This window comes from Myotis daubentonii, chromosome 2 (assembly GCF_963259705.1).
Source record: "Myotis daubentonii chromosome 2, mMyoDau2.1, whole genome shotgun sequence".
Classification (NCBI taxonomy): domain Eukaryota; kingdom Metazoa; phylum Chordata; class Mammalia; order Chiroptera; family Vespertilionidae; genus Myotis; species Myotis daubentonii.
The window spans coordinates 25160481-25182653 of record NC_081841.1 but is presented as its reverse complement, the minus strand read 5'-3'; the positions used below and the strand labels follow the sequence as shown (position 1 = coordinate 25182653).

General features: G+C 44.3%; 1 protein-coding gene across 6 annotated transcripts in view; it reads right to left on the bottom strand.

The window, feature by feature from the left end:
- Positions 1-22173, bottom strand: part of ETV6 (ETS variant transcription factor 6) — a 224339-nt gene that overhangs the window by 29050 nt on the left and 173116 nt on the right. For all 6 annotated transcript variants that reach the window (XM_059682210.1, XM_059682206.1, XM_059682209.1 and 3 more), the window contains one exon: positions 9994-10128. In XM_059682210.1, coding sequence (XP_059538193.1) covers positions 9994-10128 — 135 coding nt within the window. The remainder of the gene's footprint in view (positions 1-9993; positions 10129-22173) is intronic.

Genomic DNA, 22173 nt, shown 5'->3' with positions numbered 1-22173 from the left:
TCCTGGGCTTCAAGGCTCAGTGTATGGGTGTGCACTCAGGGCAAGCCTTAGGAAGTCTGGGAGGACTATGAGAGGAAGAGCTTTCATGCCAAGGGTAAAGGAGGAACTGATGTAATGTCCTGGAGAGATTTCACTCTCTGTTCCTGCCCAGATCATTGGGAACAATAAAGGAGGGAGATAGTGCTCTGGATAATCAACTCACATTTTACTTTTGACTCAGGATCTGGCAGCAACAGGACCTGGTGGAGCATGATTTATTTCTCTCTCTGCACACACCACTCAGAGAGGAAGTACTTGATGAAGTTGATAACATTAATGGTAGAGAACTGGATCCGAGAGTTTTAATTCCAGGCAACCGGTGGTCTGGGCATAACCACTGTCAAGGCTGAAAGGCCTGCAATGAGGTCTTCTAAGCTTTTGTTTCAGTTTGCAAGGCACGCGCCCACGGATGGAGAGGGCGATGACGTTCCTGCCCTGCTGCCTGCGGCCTCTGTTATTATAAGTTGGCAGCAGGGTATGGAAACTTATGAGACCAGAGCCGGCAGGCAGAGAAGCTCCGGACACAGGAAATGCACCGAGCGGACAGTGGGTGCATTAAATCCCTCAGATGTAGGAGTCTTCTGTCTAAAACAAGAAGATTTTTTTTGGTCTGGCCTTGATGTCTGGGTTTGTTCTTGGTGAACTGCCCATCTGGAAAACTGGGAAATTATCCACATTGCCCTCCGTCTGAAGGTCTTGATATGGGAGGGAAATGCATAAGGAAGAGGGAGGGAAAGCCACACGTAATTAGTGTAGGCGTGGAAGGAAGATGGAAGGGGGAAAAAGACCAAGGACTGGTAGAGAACCCATTCTGGTTGAAAGTGTTTTCTGATGCCAAACCTTTCTCTTTGTAGGTCTCTTTTAGACACATATAATCCCTTCTCACTACCACACAGCCCAAAATAAGATGATTACAAAATCATCATATAAATAAATGTGATGATTACCAAAAAAAAGGTCTGATTTCTTTTCTCCTCTTTTTTTTTTGGGCGGGGGGTTGTTTGGTAATCCTCATTTGAGGATATTTTTTCCATTGATTTTCAGAGAGAGTGGAGGGGAGGAGGAGAGACAGAGAGAGAAAAACATCAATGTTGGGTCGATTGGTTGCCTCCCCCATGTGCCTTGACCCGGGCTGGGGATCGAGCCTGCAATCAAGGAAGGTGCCCTTGATGGGAATCAAACCCGGGACCCTTTAGTCTGAGGGCCGACGTTCCAACCACTAGGGCTCTCCTCTTTCTTTTTACCTATTAGAAAAGTTTCTCTATATAAAATTCACTAAAAGTTGACCCAATTTAATCATGTTATAAATAATGAACACTAGTAAACCTAAACAAAACAAAACAAAACAAAAACAAATTGCCTTTGGTTAAAGTCATGGGTTTTGACTGGAAAATCTGCAGAGTAGAACAAAGGCTAAGATCAAGTTTATACCTCACACACAGGATCACATGTCCACCAGCATGCCTTGCCCGAGGCACGGATGATGGTAAGAAGTTAGAGAGATGCAAATCAACAGGCCCAGCAGGTCAGCCTCTCTCATCAGCCTCCATCTCCCATCCTACACTCTTTCAGAAGGGACCATTGCCCAGCACAATTTTGTAAAAGATTCATGGGAACCATAAAGAGCTACATGGAGATTAAAGGGTCTAGGTCTTGAGGTAGGACTCAAAACAGATTTCGTGTGCACACTTAAGTGCTGTAAAACCTGTTACGGATTGAACTGTGCTTCCCCTACTCAAAGAAAATTCATATTCTGAAGTCCCAGTACCTCAGAATGTGACCTTGTCAGAAATGGGGCCATTGCAGATGCACTTAGTTAAGGTAAGGTGATAGGGTGGGGCCCTAATCCAATATGACTGGTGTCCTTATGAAAGGGGAACTTGGACACACAGACATACACACACTGCATGATTGAAAGGGGAGTATTTTGCCCCACAGTGATTACAAAATATGAGTTGAATCACAGAACCTTGCGTGATGTCAACTATATTTCAAGTAGTGTCTCGGATGCACAATATACAAAGAGTAAGAAAATGTGGTCCTTGCTCTCAAGAATGTAATAATTTAAAAGGCACATAAAAATATACACACATCAACAGACTACAGGTGCTGAATAAAGAGTGGATGCACACGGAGAGCATGCCATGTGAAGACAAAGCCAAGGATTGCCAGCAAACCACCAGAAGCTAGAAGAGGGGCGCATAACAGATTCTCCCTCACGGTCCTCAGAAGGAAGCGATTCTGCCTACCTCTCCTTGATCTTGGACTTCCAGCCTCCAGAACTGTGAGATAATAAATTCATGTTGTTTAAACCAGCTATCTGTGGTACCTTGTTATTGTAGCCCTAGAAAACTAATACATCCCTCATCCCCTACTCCTTTCCCAAGAGTTTTCAGCTGAGACTTTTCACTGACCCTTTGCCTGCCCATTTCAGTCTATTCATCTCAACAAGTTGCCAATGCTACTGAATGCTTGAGAATAAAACTGCCCAAGTTTGCAGGGTATGGCCCTAATCCAATATGACTGGTGTTTGAGTATGACTTCAAACATTCACAGATGTTTGAGGTTATACACAATAAGTAAGCTCCTTGAATTTTATAAGCATTTGGTGAAAGGAACTGAAAGAAGCAACATCGGTAACTTGCAGGACTCTGAGGTTTCAACTTCGTTATTGTGGGTGGAAGGCTTTCAAACAGGCTACCTCTGCCAGGGGCTCAGCACAGAGGGCAGAAGCAGGTCTGTGAACCCGGGAGGTGCTCCGGACTGTATGCTGTCTTTGCTCTTTGCAGTCAGGTGGTGTAGACTGCAGGCATGTCAAACTCGCTAGCAGGCCACTGACCATGAGTTTGACATACTTGGTAGAGGAAGGAGTCTCCCTCGGTCTCAATAAAGCAGCACAAAAGACGTAAATGAAGAAATCAAGGGATCAGATTTCAAATGAGTCTATTAGACCTGTGGGTGTGTGCCTTGTAAATCATTTACAGGGATGGGGTCAGGGTGGCACAAAGATAAGGCAGAGGAGGGCTGGAAAGAGGAAAGAGCGAGATAACACCAAATGAGGGCCTCCTTCTCAGGAAGTGAACCCACAGGCTCCCAGTGCCGTTATCTCCAAAACATCAGATGACATTTCCCTAGTGGTAAGAGGAAGTTTCTTGAAGATTTCCAGACCACCTTGTGGGAGTTATTCATGCATCTGAGGGATCACCTGTCCCTAAAACTTGTGGCTGAATAGAGCCAGCTAGCCCTTGGGCTAAGAGCAGCCTCTACCGTTGCAGGAAGCCGGAGGAGGCAGGGAAGGGAGTGGGTCCTCCCTGAAGTAGGCTGAGTCTAGACCATTGGCAAGAGGCTCTCTGCACCACACAGGGGCTCCACACTTCCCCATCACAATCAAATGCTGCATCAGGGGACAAAGGTCAGAGAGTAAAAGGTCTTGCTGCCCTAGACCCTGAAATATAGGAAGCAAAGCAGGGAAAAGGAGTTAGGCAAGAGCAGAATGCGGCCTGGTAAGGGGAAAAGATACTGTTAGCTGGTTCCCTGGGGAACGACAGGAAGTCAAGATCTGGGCCTGTTCTTTCTCTGGTGGGACCTCATGTCAGATCCAAGAATCACAGAATTGAAAGGAGCACAAAAAGGTTCATCTTATAGTTTTTAAATGTGAGAGGAGACCCAGGAGATTAACAGGCCCCAAAGGGTCACGGAGGACCTACCATGTGCCGGGGACCGTGACGTTAGAGTACGCGCAGAACTCATTCTCAAAGTGGGCTGTGTCCTGAAAGCAATTAAGGCTGGGACTTCAAATGTATTTCACCATAGAAATAATATTACATAAGGTGCCCGGTGAATCAATGAAGGAATTCTAGGATAATGGCATGGGTAGAGAAAAGCCCCTTCTTATGTCCGGAATGCACAAAGGTGGTGTTTACACAAAAAGCATGTAGCTGCAATAATGGGATTGGTTAAGAACATTGGAACTGAATGTAAGACATCAAACAGCCAACCACTGCACGACGATGTGAATACACTTAACACTGCTGAGCACTTAAACATGGTTCCGATGGTAAATGTTACGTGTATTTTACCACAACTACAATTTTAAGTTAAAAAAAGAAAAGAAAAACCCCCAATCATAGAGTGGCAAAAAAATATCAAATCATGGTAATGAGAAGCATTTATTGAATGCCTGCTATGTGAGAGATGCTGTTCTCAGGGCATTTTCCATATTAACTCGATCCTTTCTGATATCAATCATATCCGATAAGTGTATCTTCCTTATTTTACAGATGGAAACTGAGACACAAGGAAGTCGAGTAACTTGCCTGAAGTCTCCCAGCTGGTAAACTGGGAGCTGGGACCTGAACAGCTGGTCAGGATCCAGAGTGCAGACACACGGCGATGCTCTCTGGCTCCACCACGAATTACACAGTTCACACGGATTACACAGTCGCCAGACCCCAGCCAGCAGCCTCCTTAACACTTCAGTCATCAACACGATCCCAGCGAGACTAGAGAAGCGGGGATGCTTTTCGCAACAACCAGTAACAGGACGTGGCCGAGCAGCTAAAAGCCTCATGTGCCCTCCTGCCCACTCGGCAGCTGTCCTGAGGGGCTGGCTCCCACGGGCTGGCAGCTCTCCAGCTCTCGGAAGCCAGGGCCTGACTGAGAGCCCACATTTCTTACAGGCTGGGGATGTTCCCTGGGCTAAGTCCATTCACCCTGAGGCAGTCAATGGTCTCTAGGGGTTAATGCATCCAAGTTAGTATGAATTTTTCATATCATGAATTGAGGACATACACTGGTGTCTCAAAAGTTATCTTTGACTTTTTTTTTTTTTACTTAGATTTGGCAGTTTCAAGTACTATGAAGCAGAAAATGTATAAGCAGACGTGCTGGGACTTGCCACAATGTACCCAGTCAGGAGACCTGACCTGGCATCCTAATCTCTACATGCCCATTCATTTGTTCCACGTTTAGAGTGCTTGCAAATAATAATAATAATAATAATAATAATAATAATAATAATAAAATAATGAAAGCATTATTTTTGTGGCTCAGTCATGCTGTGGGTAAATGCAGGTATTGGAGCCGTGTGGGCCTGGGGTTAAGTCTTAGCTTTGCTTCTTTGCAGCTGTGTGATTTGGGGGATGTCACTTTACTGCTCTAGCCCCAATTTCCTCATCTGTAAAATGGGAATAATATTACCTTCTTGAAAGGCTGGGTGTGAAGATTAAATGATTTCAACATGTAAGAGCTTAGAACAGGGTCTGACATGCAAAAAAGGACCCCATAAATGTTAGTTTTAATTTTGTTATTATAAAGCAGATTCCTATACCTCATCATCTTTAATTATTTCATTAAACTTGTTTAAGATTTCCTTCCTCCAAATCAGTCTTTGGGCACTTGGATCTGGTGGCTGGCGGAGGGGAAGAGGTAATGTTTCCATTAATAAAGCAATCCTATAAATAAAACTTCTGTGGGCCATCCAGAATGTAGGCCACCCACTCTGCCCCTCATCAAAGACATGATTTCTCTCCACTCTCTTACCCTGTGTGGTTGTAAGGAGAATTGAGAAAACAGTATTTTGACACTTGACATTTCTCATCTTCACTTCTACTTTCCATGTCCACCTGGTGACAAAAAGCTGCCCCAGAGCAGAACTGTCACCTTAAAACGGCCTACACTGTTGCAGAAACAATCACCGCACTGCACGTGCAAATATTTTCAAACTAAAGCGACTAAGGATCATCTCCCAGTCTCTTAGATGGGGCATAGGAGAGGGTGGAACAGAAGAGCTGAAATTATAGGGGGGTCCCCCAAGGAGGTGGTGGAATAAGAACATTTAAGAAACATAGACATTTCCCTGGCCAGTGACTCAATTGGTTGGAGCGTCGTCCGTACACCAAAAGGTTGCGGGTTCGATTCCTGGTCAGGGCACACACCTAGGTTATGGGTTCAATCCCCAGTCAGGATGCGTACAGGAGGCAGCCAATTGAGGCTTCTCTATCTCTCTCTCTTTCCCCGCCTTCCTTTCTCTCTAGAATCAATGAAAACATCCTCGGGTAAGGATCAGAAGAAACATAGATCTCATTCCTTCTCCCTAGAGATTTGTGCATGTCCAGGCCAACATCATTTGCTGGCCTGAAATTTCTAAAGATGTTTTGCCTCCTGGTTTTGGTAAAAGAAGTAGTATCATTGTTTATTTTGTCTTCTTCCTACGTAACTATCTAATTCATACTATGCAGGTAAAATGGGTCACAACAATAAAAGAAAAGGAATCTAGAAGAGATATTTAGCTATTTCTGAGCAACACCAGGAGGACACTGTTGGGATTTTCTAGATTTTAGGTGCCTTTTACCCTGAAGGTAGGGAATGCATCTTATTCATCTTGATATCACCCAGGGAGGCTCACACCATGGATAGAATGTGAGGAATTGAGAGCTGAAAGATCAGAGACCATTTAGTCTAATCTATTTTATAACTGAGGGCCAGAGAAATGAGAAACTTAGCCGTTATGATTATTCTGGAAGAATAATGGGCTAGAACCTGGTTTCCTGACTTCTGAAATCATTCTTCAGAAAGTTTTATCTCAGCTGACCATGTGACCCATTTTGTCAAAATGATTCTGGTTTATGCCTATTGCCCTCGCTTACTTGTTAGAATCCCATGAACGTCTTGGTAGGGATGACAATTTATAAGGTTACCTGGTGATATAATATTGCACTCTCTTCCCATAAGCAAATAAGGAAGAAGAGTAGGATGCAGGTTCTCCTAGACTTAGGTGGTGATCTGAGGACTGCTTTGCCCAACGCAGGACAATTTCAGGACACGGAGAAGATAAGTGTTTACAAAAAAAAAAAAAAGTTTGAATTAGTAAGATCACCTTCCTCTCCTGTGGGAGCTCCGAGGGGGCCTTTGAGCTAACACCAGCTTCCTAGCTTATGGGACTGCCGTGTGGCTGCTGGTGAGGGGGGTGGGATTTCAATGCATTGTACTCGGATGGGATATTTGCAGGGAACTGCTGCTGGATTAAACAAGATACCTCTGTGGTGGGAGATAAATTCCCAGTATGACATGAATGTCTGAACTGGGTAAGGTGGTGGCAGTGATGAGGTGAAGCCACAGGGGAGGGCTGAATAAAGCTTTGTGCTTGCATGTCACTCTGCAAGCCCGCCGGGCCAGCCTATCGAGGGGCTGAGCCGAGCCCCCTCTGAAACGCCGGTTCCCCTTCCATTCTGTCACAATCGTCTGCGCCAAGTCAGGAGCTACACACTTTCATATGGCACTGTACCCCAAAGAGGTCAAATAAATCACTGGGGACATAATATTTGCTATGCTTAATTTCACTTTACAGAACTACTTTTTTTCAGGGCCAGATCTCTCTGTATGTTAACATATGCCCATATTAATATGTTACTAGTCACAAGTAAATATCACAGTATTGATTCCAGAGATAGTTCCTGTCGAGCTGGATATTTCTTCTTGTTGGCGGAGGAGAGAGGAAAAGAGGTGGGAGGTGGGAGGTGGGAGGTGGGAGGCGGGTGGGGGCAGGGAACTCGAGTGGGTTCCTTGTCCGTCGTCACCAAGGGCACCAAGAGATCTGGAAGTCTAGGGGCAGCGGCCTCTTCATGTCACCTCAGAATCTTGTACAGCTCTTCTCACTTGCTAACCGCTGATAAAGACCTAAGCTGCCCTTCTTGTGTGTCCACCTGTCCATCTGAGAGCATGGCCTGCGTCTGCCCGGGGGAAGGAGAGGGCACGCACTCTCCGCTCCTGCTTCCTGGCTGATAGCTTTAAGGAGTGGTCTCTGAGACACAGTACTTTTCAGGGCAGGGTCTGCAGCGGAGCGAACTGGTTCACAGGGCGATGAGACCCTTGACCTTGGCCTCATTAGCTCCATTCTTTGACCGACTGAGCTCATCCCTACCACCACCACACTTGAGAGCACAGCTTTAAAGCATAGGTGGGCCACATTTGTATTTACTGGGTTTGAGAGTAGCTCTGAGAGTAAGCCAGCTTTCTCTATTGATTAGCTCCTGCAAATGAGAACAATGACAAGCACACCTACTTTGGAGTCAAATCATGCCCCGGGGAGAGGAGGAAGGATTTGTGATGAGGTGAGACCATCGGTCTCCAATCACATTTGGGAATAAAAAGAGGAATAGAAATTCCAAACGGGATTTTTTTTTTTTAAGTAATGAGAAAAAGAGGGGGGGGGGGTAACACCCATCACACGCCCTTTGTATCTGAAGAGGCAGGCAAGGTAATATGATTCTCGCCTTAATGTCAAGCTTCAGTAAACCCAGCTCCTGGTTACTATGCAGGCGGAAATGTACATGCAGGAAGAGCAGAAGAAGGAAGAAACCAACTGGGGGTGGGGCCAGCTGCTAAATTTAGCAAGGGTGAAACTAGAGGAAGGAAGGATGAGAGAAACATCACAAAGCCAGGGACCTGCTGGGAAGCACTTGGCACAAGGAAGAGGTGTTGAGCTGCCCGGAGTCAGGCTCTCTTTTGTGAAGTGTTAATTAAGAAGACAACTTCTCATGTTTTTAATCTGCCAATACCAGAACAAAAATATTAGCCCTGCTCTTGGGGGTGATCTAGTGATACAAGGAAATGCCCCAAGGGACCAGGGTTTTAGTCCCCTAGTAATCTGGTCCTAAGAAAAAGTCCCAGGTGACAAGTATTGCTGTGCGCCCCCACATCTGTTGTCTAACCCATCCGGGCAGGGACGCTCCACAGAGGCACTGAGCATCGCTGTACATGGAATGGTGCACAAAGTAAGATTTTTATACCTATTTCCCTGCCCATATGCCTGCTTTTTTTTTTTTTTTTTTTAAGATTTTTAAAACTGCTTTTGAGAGAGAGAGGAAGAGAGGGAAAGAGAGAAAGGCATTGATGTGAGAGTGTAGCATCAATCGGCTGCGACCTATATGCCCCCTACCAGGGATTGAGCCCACAACCTGGGCATGTGCCCTGACCGGGAATGGAACCAGCAACCTTTCAGTGTATGGGATAACATTCAACCACCTGGGCAACACGGCCAAGGCCCATAGGCCTGCTCTGGACTATGTCCAGGGTCACAATGCAAGTCTGGCTTTCTGCTCTGTTTTCTAGCAATGATTTTGCTGATGGTGTGACTCACAGGAGAGCAGCACCTGGGACAGCTGAAATAAGCACTTACACTGAGTACGCGGTAGGACACCACCTCTGGTGCATGAAGAACCCCTGGGTCCCCCACAGAGTTCACAGGGTTTGGGTCTTTTTTCATCCTCCAGCTTTCATTACCCTCTGCTCACAAATCTTCAGTGATTCCCCATTACCTCCCTCCATCCAAATCCCCCACATTGGATTTCCAACCTAACCTCCTTGGAGTAGCTCTACAAGGCCCAGTGTGGATCATGGCTGAAACAGGCTGATGGCTCACAGGGTTGTATTGCATTTATTCTCTCTATTTGGGGTATGTTTAAAATTCCTCATAACAAAAGGTTGTGGGGAGGTGAGGGGGAGGGAAGATAAGTTGTACAACCCAAGTCATCTGACTACTTTCTACCCCAAGGACTGACTCCATCCTCTGCCATTCTCTCTGCTTGGAATGTTCTCCACACCATCCCTGCTTAACTGAATCCTGCTGGGCCACCAAGGACTCCCCCAGAGCCATCTCATGCATGGAGCTGACTTGCTGCTGGTACCTGGGCACATCTCCCCTTCCTCCACCTCATTAGGATGCCTACTATGACATGTGCGTATCTTGCTCCTTTCTTCGCCAATATTATGAGTTGCAAAGAGCCTAGAGTATCTCTCAATCATCTTGGCATTTCCCCCAGGACCTTATACAAAGTAAGCATTCGATAATTGGTTTGTTGAATGAAAAATGACTCACATAAAAAAGGACAACTTATCAAATTAACAATGAGACCTCTTGGATCTGTCTAAGGAAAGACAAGCCTCCTCGGGTACCTTCTTCGTGGTTCTGGTGCAGTATGACTTCCGGCTGGGTGTGGATCGAGTTTCCGGGGTGGAAGAAAGGTGAAAAAAGAATCCGAGGTTTCCTCTGCTTCAGAATATGCTGAAGGAGTTCATAGAGCACATCCCCTGGAAAGAGAAAGGAAAGAGAAATACAGAAATGGGAATATTTTATTCACTACTCACTGAGTTTCGACAGTATGCGTGGCACTGTTCTGAGTTCACCGTGTCCTGTGAGTAGGACAGGCTCGCTTCCTACTCTCCCAGGGCTCGGGGGACACACAGGCTGTGCCGCTTGGAACTCTGAAGGTCAGAGCATGTGAGTTTTTTAATAGAACTTTTCGATTATGAAATATACCAAAAAAAGTTTTATAAAATGCCGAAAACCAGGAAGAAAACAAAAGCCCACCCATAATGTCATCACTAAGAGGAAAGCCCCATTCCCTACTTAGAGTTATAAATTAGAATCGAGCACATCATAGCTCAGTGTCCCTGTTTTCCTCCCACATTATTGAACTGTTCCAGTAGCTGCATAATGACTGCTTCACTGACTTTATTTGAAATTTAAATTGTCCTAATTTATTGCTATTCCTTTTGTGAAAACATCCTTTCCACATCCATCTTTGCTTGCATTTCAGATAATTCAAGGGTTTATGAAGTCACTGAGTATGAAAAGTTTTAATATCCCTATGACAACTCAGAGATTCTTCATAGAAATCACCACCACCCCCCCCCAAAAAAAACCCCAAACAACACATATACATAACACCCATGCTTTTCTACCCACCCCAATCCCAGGTAGGAAGAGAATAAATATGAAAAAATTTCACTATCTGGTCACAGCTGCTAAGTACAGAAGAGACGGTGTAGGGAACTGGCACATCTGGGATGCTTCCCTCCTTTAAAAATGCAACACAGCACTGCTCCAAGGTTCCATAATTTCCAGAGAATCGTCTTTAGTTGTCAGCCCCTTGCTGAGGACGGAGGGGGCTGTCCTGAGCTGGGACCCTTTGTTCTGATATATTTGGTGTTTGACGTGTCCACTGAGAAGTTAATTAGAGAAAAAACACCTGTCATGGTCTTGTCCCACCCCTTTGACTTAGATCCAAGTTCAAAATGCAGGTGGGTGCCTCAAAACCCCTTAGGGTGGGTGATTAATCTCTCAAATGCCACGGCCCTGACTGTCCCCCACGCCCTTCCACACACAGATATGCTGTCAACAACGGGAGCAAACAATGGGCTTTTATCTCTAATTTTAGCCATTTTAAGCAGGCGCTTTCATTAACAACTTAATTTAACTGCATATTTTGGGCTGTAGATATTCTCTTTTTTTCTTTTAAACTCAGCCTGAGAAATGCTCCCTGTTTAATTCTTTCTCTGTGCAAACCTCTACTCCTTTTCCATTTATCCCAAATCGAGTTCCATCGCATTCGATTCTGAGGGATTCCTGAGGTCCCTAGCGTCTTCGCTTTGGCTTTCGTCCTTCCTCTGCCTTTGAATTAGGTTGTTATTAACATAACTTACTGCCACTATTTACTGTTATGACTCAATAAGGCAAAAGACTTTGAAAAGCTGAAGACACCAGGTCACTTGGGCGTTTCCTTTCAGTGTAACGGGCAAGAAGACGCAGCAGTGTTCTGAACCAGACTTTTAACAGGACTTTGGAGGCAGAACCTGACACACGTGATTGGGTTTGGGAGCTGGAAGGCTGCGGAGCTCACCTAAGCCCCATCGAGTAGTCACAGCAGTCATGGTAATGTTGTCTCCGATAAGATGAGGACGCGGAGTCCGAACTACAGTCCTAGTTTAAAATTCATATTTTAATCCCTTACAAAAACAAGTCACTAATCAATACTGTTTCTTTCTGTTTAGTGTGATGTCTTCCTAAACTTTTCTTTAAAAAAAAATTATTGATTTCAGAGAGGAAGGCGGGGCGGGGGGTGGGGGAGGGAGAGAGAGAGAGAGAAACATCAATGATGAGAAAGAATCATTGATTGGCTGCCTCCTGCATGCCCCACACCTGGGATTGAGCCTGCAACCTGGGCATGTGCCCTGACTGGGAATCGAACCATGACCTCCTGGTTCAAAGGTCAATGCTCAACCACTGAGCCAACCCGGCCAGACTTCCTAAACTTTTCTTAATTTACATGGCCTCACACTCACTGGGTTTCATCCTATGGATTTGAGCGACGCTTTATTTGAGTAGCATGAAGAAGAGGAAAAAAAAAAAACCCACTGAAAATGTGTTTCTGATGATTACTATTAAAAATGAAAGATCAGGAATCAGTGTATCATTTTGGAAGGGGAGCCAGGAAACATAAACTTAGCGCCTGTGAGGTGTTCAACTTTGTTGTCTAGAGAGGCAGGCTGATGTGGAGGATGGCACAGACTGCTTTCCACAGAACATCCACCCCAGAGGTCGCTGTGAGGATTCAATGAGAGGATGGTCTCGAAGCAGTCAGAGCAGGGGCGGGTGCACTGTCACACCCTAACCTCTTCCTGGGGTCACACCGGGGCCGGAGAAGCTCTGAGGTGTGGTGGCTGAAGCCTGGGCAGGAGAGCAGGCAGGGCAGTAACATGGGCCGGGGAGAGCCTCCGCTGTGGGGCCAGGCTGGTGCCTCACTCAGCCTCATCCACCCCACAGGATTGCTGGGAGGAGTGGGTGAGGAAATGAGCTCATCACAGCGCCAGGCAAACAGAGAACTCAGCAAACACTAGCTGAGGCTGTGACCACTGCTGTCACCACCACCACCACCACCACCGTTATTATTATTATTACTACTATTATTATTGATAATACTATAGTAATATCTCACATATTGAACAAAGGAGGGGTGTCTGGGTCATGGTCAGTGTGTCTCTGTTTCCTCTCCAGAAAGGGCAAATGTTAACTGAGGCCATTCAACCCATTTGTGGCCTCTCCGGATACCTCACCCCCCTGGTGGGCTAAGCCCACGGTGGGGCTGACCTGTGCTCTGCCCCACACTTTCCCAGGTCTTAACTTCAGCCTCTCACCCAAAAGCTGGCAAAGGGAGCCAGGCAGCCGAGGTTCATCTCTGAGTGGGCAGAAGCAAGCGGGTGGAGAAGAGAGCCAAGCGGAACTTGGCCAGTTCCTCACCTAAACTGCACGCCTATTGTGAGAACTAGTAAGATAACATTCATCAGCACCACCTGTGACAGCTGGCTAGTGGGTGGGAGCGAGAGCCTGAGGTCCCAGGTTCCAGGCCAGGAAAAAACTGAATCCTAAAACTGTGAAGTACGGCCACAGATAGATCCATCCATCCATCCATCCATCCATCCATCCATCCATCCATCCACATGTTTCCTCAGCAACCAGGGCTCCGCCGGGGAATGTGTCAGGCTTAGCACAAACATGTCACTACCATGGGGACCCAACTAACTGATGCCCTGTGTGTGCATGACTGGCAGTAATAACAGCTTGCTGAGAAATGCTCCTGATAACTGCTTGGAGTCTTAGACCAAGAGAGGATTCTAGAGGTTTCTTATAATGACTCCTACTTGTGTTTAGTAAAAGTCCCCTGCCCCCGTGCCCCTGCCAAGAAGTAGCTTTGGAGGAGAACTTCCAGGGATGGGCAGCCAGCCACGAGATAAGCAAACCACTTTTGGACAGCTCTAGTTGATAGAAAGTTCTGATGAGTTGGACTCTGGCCGCCCTACAATCTCATGTACTTCAGCTCTTAGCTTTGGCTTCTGGAGCACCATGAACTGTGTCCCATCTACAACCGTTTTCTACATAAATAAAGATGGCCTCCCGCCCTCTCCCCATCGCTACAGTCCCCTAATCCCGCCAACACCCGGCCTGTTCTCTTGGTACACTCTGAAAATATTCATGGAGGCATATCTAAAGAGTAGTACTAACAAAGAGATCTCTGGAATAAAGAAGATATTTTAAAATATTATATTTATTTGCTTGTTGAAAATAAAGAGCATGAGCCAAAGCACTGTATATCTAACTTAGCTAATGATCACTGGCTCAAATTCAAAAGGCACTTTTCGGGAAATTCTTGGCCCCATTCAATTCTTGATAAATCTTCTTTGTCTTCCCAGAAGAGACATAACTAGTACTAACTGTAAGGGGTGCTTCTAGCTTTTGTTGGCTCCTCCATATATCTGCATGCATACACACATAGTTCATGTACACGCATAACCGTACAGAGGTGGGTTTACCACGAAGCTGGTGAGTTTCAGGGGCCTTCACTTACATAGTCCCTTGGGAGGAGCCCTAGAACTATTTGCATCCAAATTATAAAATTCAGGCCCCATAAAATCTATATACCCTTCCAGGTGCATGCACACATGTGACACATAAAGAATGTACATGCATGCATACACATGTGTGCACACACACACATACACAGAAACCCACAAACTAAACACATACTATCTTACATTGGTAATCTGGATGTAAAAAAACAAGCATCTAATCTGAGAAATCTAAATTCTATCCTTTCATTTGCATTTTGTTTCAAATGGATAGTAGTGAGAGTGAACAAAACTGTTGCAAGTTGCTTATCAATTTTACTAGTGTCTGAAGACCAAAAACATACAGATGCTGCTTAGGGGATCAAATTTATCTGAGTTTCCTTACTTTTAGAGGAAAGAGCTTGGGCTCTGGAGCAAGTAAGTCCCAAGTTTGAATCATGGTCCCTCTATTTTTCAAGCTTGAATCATGGTCCCTCTATTTTTCAAGCTGCATGCACTTAGGCAAACTATTTTGAGCCTTAGTTCAAGGCTTAAATAATCTTTGTCTCAAATAACAATAATGCCATAGACTTGGCAGGGCTGTTACGATTAAATGAGATGATGGGAAGAAGCACCGGCCCATGCCTGCTATCATATGTGCTCAATAGATGGGATCCCTTGTGATTATGATAATTATTCACAGACCTGTCTCAAAAAATCTGGAAACTATTTGCTTTCCTTCAATACTTTTGCACTTAAAGCACATACAAAAGTTTAATGAAGTCACATTTATATGTATGGAACTTGTTTTCCAGTTGACATCATTTCATTCAGACATTTCTAGCTCACCATTTCTCTCTCTCTAGTTCAAGGTTTTATCTTCAACCTCTTTCTATGGGTTTCTTCCTTTTAGTATTTAAGCAGTTTCAAGTTATGGGTTTCTTCTCTTTAATATTTAAGCAGTTTCAAGTTTTTGTCTTACGTGTGTGCGTAAGACAAAAAGGGTGATAGCAGAGTAGGACAGCTCCTCAGAGACTTTTTCAGCTACAATGGGAGAGAAACAGGAATACCTAGAGGGGAAGGTGAAGACAAAATGTGTGTGTGTGTGTGTGTGTGTGTGTTAATAATTTAGAGGTGGGTCAGAGATTTTCCTCACATGCCTGTTTTTTAAAAATATTTTTTATTGATTTCAGAAAGGAAGGGAGAGGGAGAGAGAGAGAGACAGAAACATCAATGATGAGAAAGAATCATTAATTGGCTGCCTCCTGCACACACCCTAATGGGGATGAGCCAGCAATCTGGGCAGATGCCCTGACCGGGAATTGAACCATGATCTCCTGGTTCATAGGTCAATACTCAACAACATGTTCAATCGCTGAGCCATACCAGCTGGGCAGGCTCCTATCTGTCTTTCAAATAACACTGACAGTCCTGAGCATGATCCATAAGGCCTCGTACAACCTACTGAAGAAATTATAAGCGACCCCACAAATGGTACTAAAGCTACGGTGTATTCCTTTATAGTCACATTCTCCGAGTTCGTTTAGCAAATCTCATATTGGGGGCTGGCTTGGTGACTTCCAGTTTCGACAATTATAAATAGGATTGTTAAGGACTATCATCTATCTATCTATCTATCTATCTATCTATCTATCTATCTATCTATCTATCTATCTATCTATTTTACTGGATTGTTTTCTTCGATTTTTTTTTTCTTAAAATGGTACTATCAACAAAAGGGTATGATTTGTTTTAAAGTTGTTGTTATTCACTGCTTGTTCTCTAAGGGGCTGGGACCAGTGCTGTATGTCATCGACAAGGGTCCCCAGAGCCTGTCTCCTGGGGTTTCACAACATCAAACCTCTCACGTTTAGTAGATTTAAGTGGAATCTTAACACTTTTCAAGTGTGCAATTTTCAGGTGATGACTATGTACATATCCTCATATGAAGCTTATCTGATGTAACACATTCTTATATTTGCAAATTGTTCACTTTTCCCTTTCTTTCTCTTCTGTTTTTATTCAGATTTTAGTTTCCTTCTGACCAAGTCTTTAAAATAATAAAAGCATGCATGGGGTGAGAGGGATCACTCTCAGACTGGTCAGAAAATTCCCTCTGCTTGTAACAGGTTCAGGATGAAGTCCATGTCTCAGTCCCTTCAGTTTCATCATAAACTCAACAGGGAAAACACCTGTGCAGTCACAGGTCCCAGAGGGGAGGGGGACCTATGGGCGGCCACTACAGGCCCATTCCTGTCTCGGACTGCTTGGCTTTCTGACTCTGCGTGGTCTCATTTCCCCAGCATGCCATGCAATCCATTTTTGGAGGCTGATTGAATTACAAACCCTTTTATTTAATACAAAATGCCTTCAGTGACCATAAAAATAAACTAGTCTTTTACTTAGGAATAAATGTTAGAAATTTCGCTGGAAATCTATGTCCTTGACACAGAGACCCTGAGATAAAGGGAGTAGCTTGTGGGAAAAGTTCAATATTATATTTAAGACAAGAATAAATCAGTTAGAAAAGAGACCTGTTGAGACAATTACCTTTAGCTGGATTAAAAAACAAAGAAAAACATGTGGTAAGAAAAACAACAGAATAAGCTCATGAGGAAAAAAACATTGTGAAAGAGGTACGTTCTTTACTTAAAAAGTGTTAGTTTTACATGTTCCAGTATCACTCTGTATGAGGGCTCAGTGATTGCCACCTTTCACCAATGGGACAAGTGAAATGCTAAGAAATTAAGAGGCTTTCCTGTAATTGACTTATCTAAGCATTTTTCTAATGTGTGATACACTTTCTGTTTTTTTGTGTTTTTTTCCCTTTGCTCAAAGACACAATAAGAGCAGAAAGAGCCAACTCCAGTGTCTTCAGTCAAGGGTCATGTCTGCTCCAACTCCCACACTGCAGGACTATTACTCCCCTCCGGGATGCGGACCCTCGAAGACTTTGTGAGTCAATTCTGACACAGCCATTCAACCTAGCAGGTTGGTCCAAGGAACTATATTTAGATAAGACCAGTATTTTTAGTTTAACCTTGAAAGGAAATCTAACTGTATTTAAAGGTCACAAGCAGAGAATGTTACCAAAGACAAAGGTTCTGGTGGGTTGGAAGGGGAGCAATCACTTTCAGCACCACACTCTAGTACACCAAAAGGAATTTTCTTAGTAAATCTCCACTACAGTTATTGTTCAATTGAATTGAAGGAACTTTGAAAGTATTTTTTATTTTCCTTTTCTTTTTTTAAGCATTGATAGAAAGTCTAGGATGAATTAAAATAACTTGCATTTTTTTCATAAAAATAATGTACCTAAATCCATTCCACCTGAATGTCTTGGAGTTAAATCAATGTTAACTGTCTGTTCCTTCTTATTAAAATGTTTTCTCAAGAGTCTCAAATTGGTCAAATAATGAAATACTCCTTTCAATTCAAATCATCCCAGACCACACCACATGGTATCTAGTAGCTTAAGGACTAGGCACAATTATCCTGTCCATGTGAGGTTTTATAAAATAGAGATTTCCTATGTTTATTCTTCAGCTCTGCAAATGTAACAAATTTATCATCTTGTTCTATCTTCTAATTGGAAGAATATTCCAAAGAGAATATCCCATTTATCTTCACCTTTTGAAATCTCCTGTTTAGAGCTGATATAGTTCCCTGCTTTAGTCTAAGGGTTGAAAATGGAGGACCCTTGTCCTTGAAGTGGATAAGTGCAGTTTGTTAAACTGATTAAAAAAGGTAGAGTTCAGTCTGGCCAGTCTGGCTCAGTGGTTGACTGTTGACCTATGAACCAGGAGGTCATGGTTCAATTCCCGGTCAGGGCACATGCCCGGGTTGCTCAATCCCCACTAGGGGGTGTGCAGGAGGAAGCCGTTCAATGATTGTCTCTCATCATTATTGTTTCTCTCTCTCTCTCCCTCTCCCTTCCTCTCTGAAATCAATGAAAATATGCTTTTCAAAAAGTAGAGTTCAGAGAGGCTACCATATGTGGACCTAAGATAAATAGCATTAATATTTTAGGTAATTATAATTCATTGAGTTTCATTATTTCCTCTACATTTGACAAGAACTGTATTAGGGATGTTATTTCCATATTCAGAGAGCATAACACTGGGTGAGGCCCGGCAGGAAACATGGCCGGGAGGAAGCCGTAAACATCCATTCATGGGGACAGGGCTACCAGATACTCCTTGGTCCAGCAGCCCCATGACCAGTGAGATGCTGCCGCTGGGTCTTCTCAGGCAGCAGGAAAGATTCAAGGAAAGAGGACAAAACTGGCTGAAGTGTAAGTTGTACAAGGCGTGTAAGCCGAAGGAGGTCAAAGCCTGTACTCGCTGCCTGTAGAGTGGGAAGCTGTACTGTCTACTAGAAGCTCAACAGTTCCAGTGGCTGAAACTGGACGGAACTGTTAGAGTTGAAGGGAGATTAGGAGCCACAGGGTGGAAATTCCATTTCATGGATGAGGAAAATAAGGGCAAATGAGGTGATGTGATCTGTGCAAGAGCCACGTGGAGAACCCGACCTCAGGACACTTAACTACACGGATGAGAAAGCAGGAAGCCCATGTGGGAAGTAGTTGTGGCTACACCTGAGAAATAAAAAGATTTTTAAAATCTATGCCTTGTCTCTACCTACGCAGAATACACGTAGGTGTATAGTGCCTACATGAGAAGGGCCTTCTCAACTCCTTAGTTGTGTCTCCCAAACCCGCTGACAATACTCCTCCCTTCTGTGGTGTTTTCTTGTAGCCCCTACTGGCAGGTATCACCTTGAAATTCTTCCCATGGCTTTCTGGTTGATACCTTTTTGGTTAATTAAATTACCTGTAGTATAAATTTATCTCTAGTCCCAGCTCAACGTACTGGGCATGATGCTCATGTCTATTATTCCCAGCTCTGGTCTGACTCTTACCTCACATTTCCAGCTACAGAACAGGCCATGTCTTCCTGGATGCCCTGGCATTTCTTGGCCAGAATGAACTCACTGCTGCTTCCAGACCCGCTGCTGTTTTAGCCAACTACTCTGCACCTGAAGTACTGTTTCTGATCTCATTGACCCGGTTCTGGACTTCGGTGGCTCAGACTACAGCAGTATCATTCTAGCTTTCCTGCTTTAAAAACCTTTCAGTGGTTTCCTATTACCCCCAAAATAAAATCCAAACATCTTAACCTGGGCTTTAAGGTCCTCTTGTGTTGGGTAACAATTCAACCAATATTTATTGAGTACCAACTGGATGCCATGCACTATGCTAGATGCTGGAGACATGGCAGCTTAATAGGACACAACCCCTGCCCAAACTGAACTTTCCACTATAGGAGAGGCATGTAGCATAGCAAACAATCACATATATCAGTGTGTGTGTGTGTATGTGTGTGTGTGTGTGTGCGCGCGCGCGCACGCGCGCATCTGCATGTGCATTAGAGGCTATGGCAGAATTAGGGAAAGCTCTGGGATAAAAGAGGAAGAGTACCTAACCCAGACGGACCTGGAGAGAGGTGGAGGAAAGGAAGGTTGGAATCAGGGAAGGAGGGATGGAAGAGAAAGCTTTCCTAGAGGTAGTAGCTGAACTTAAAATATGAAGAGGCAATAAGACCAGTGAGGGAGGGGTAATGAGGATGATGAACAGTGCTTCACACAGAGGATCCAGCTTATGTGGCCTTATCTCTGAACTTCTTCTCCCACAAATTGGCCTATACCTCCTCCTTAACCTTTCCTTACCTCCCTCCCCCCACCCCCGTGAACCTTCCAAAGTCCATCTCCGTTGTCATACCCTTGAGCTTCATCTGATCATCCAGCTAGAAATCACCTCTCCTAACCTTCAACTCCCTTAGCCTGTACTTCTGTACCAGTGGCACAGGACTATTCAGGGAACATTCATGCAATGAATTTCTCCTGCCCCCACCCAACTGTGTCTATAACACCTCATGTCCGAACTAGTGAATCCGCCTTAGCTGGCCTTCCTGTCTCCTGCCTTTCCCATTCATCAGGTGGGCTTTCTCACTGTCACCCAAATATATTAACCTAATGCTGCTATAATTACCCAGAATGTTCTCCTTCTCCCCTGGCCACTCAATTCCACCCACACTTCATGTGAAACAACTCCATTCATGCTTTCAGGAGACCCATCCTACCATATGCTCTCCCTTCTCCAGCATCCTTTGCCTTTAGGTTCAATGCAATCCTGCCTATCTACCTGGACAGCGGGATGCTGTCTGTCTTCCATATGGCCCATGCCAGCAAAGATCTGACAATATAACAAGGAACTACTGACAGGCTTTGCACATCTTTGCTTCCAGCTTTGAACAGAGATAACCTAGTTTCATCAGTAAAGTTGAGAGGTCACTGGAGAGAAAAATAAATCAGCAACAAAAAGGAGCACCTGAGATAGGATGAGGGAGGAAATTGCAAAGGCTCAGGAAGGAAAGCTTGCCCGAGGTCTAAGTCAAATCAAGTCAAAACACATCACTGTGTTTTCCTTTGTCTTATGTAAATGGTTTCTCTGGAACATGAAAGAGTTAAGAGTGCTTTTCCTCCAGATAGGTAGCTTTGGCTCTTTAAGCATAATATCGGAGTTTCCTCTGGAACAGAGGAGGGAAGTATTTCTGGATTCAATGAAAAGAGACTACCTAGGTTTCTTTTAAGTTAGTTTTATTTATATGGCTGTTTTATAGTTTTCTTATTCTGAAACCAAAAATCCATGATAAAAATCAGTGGTTTGTGACAAAGTATTTCAGGTATGTTTGTGTCCCTTATAAAACCTTAAAAAATGATTCGTTTTTCCAAGATGTAAGCCTTCGAGTTTCAATACCAAGTATACTTCTGGGAGACACTTCCCCTTTGACATTTTCTTATATAAACAATCTGTTGAAATTGGAAAAAGCAGGGGAGATCCTGTTCTCTGTCCTTATCTCACCCCCTGGTATGGGGGACATTTCCTCATGACGGTTAGTGTATTAACTGCTGGCAGACCTCCAGGAGTAAATAAGGGTTGAACAGAGCTGGAGACTATGCCAAGACCTTACGCAGAATCTTTGCCCTTGGTCAAGGACAGAAGGGTCTCTGCCAGACAAGTTAAGTCAAGGAGACTCAATAGAAGGAGGGCCTGTTGGTACCTGAATAACAAGCCCTCAAGAGGCATAAACCAGAGACCGAAGCTCTCCTTTGACATATGGAGTTCCCAAATAGCTACCTTCTACATATCTATCATATTGAAGACATGAAATTAGAAAGTATATTTGAAGTCTTATCTACATCATTAACATACTTTGCAAGTACAAACACCCCTTACTGAACAAAATCTTCCTTTGTGGTCTTAGGAGCCCTCATTTGGACAAATCTTCCTAGTTAGATGAGCCTAACCAGGAAACTTCCAGTTGTATTGTTCAGGATTTCTACAAGCTGCCAGAGGCATTACGTCAAAAAATTCAGGACATCCAAAGGACATTATCTGAGGCCCCCTGAGTTCATTTCTTAACTTGCCTTGGCTAGTAGGATCTCTACCTTGCCCATTCCTTATCTCCTGTTCTCTCATTTTTTCTTGACTTCCTAGTCTAGCTATCTCAGCAGGGATCCTTCCCCTTACTCAAGCCTGTATTTGTTGTTAACTGAGCAGTTCACAACCTACACTTGCTCTCAAGCACCTCTCTTAAGTCTTCAGACTCAGGAGTAAGGTGGAGAGAAAGAGCTGGGATGCATTTTCTTCCTTATGTGGTGGCAAACTAGATCCCTTAAAATCCAGTGACTGTCAGTCCCAACTGGGTTACTTCTCTGAACCTTAAAAGTTTCCCCTTGATCTGAAAGCTCTTCCTCTTCTCCTCTCATACTGGCATATGTCAGCAGGATCTTTCCTCCACTAAGCTGGGCCACTGTCCTTGCGCCCATGGTGACCTAGAGCAGAGATTTTTTGGGGCAGGATGAGCAGTGGTAAAGACCGTCCACTGATCAACAGATTTGCCAAGTTGA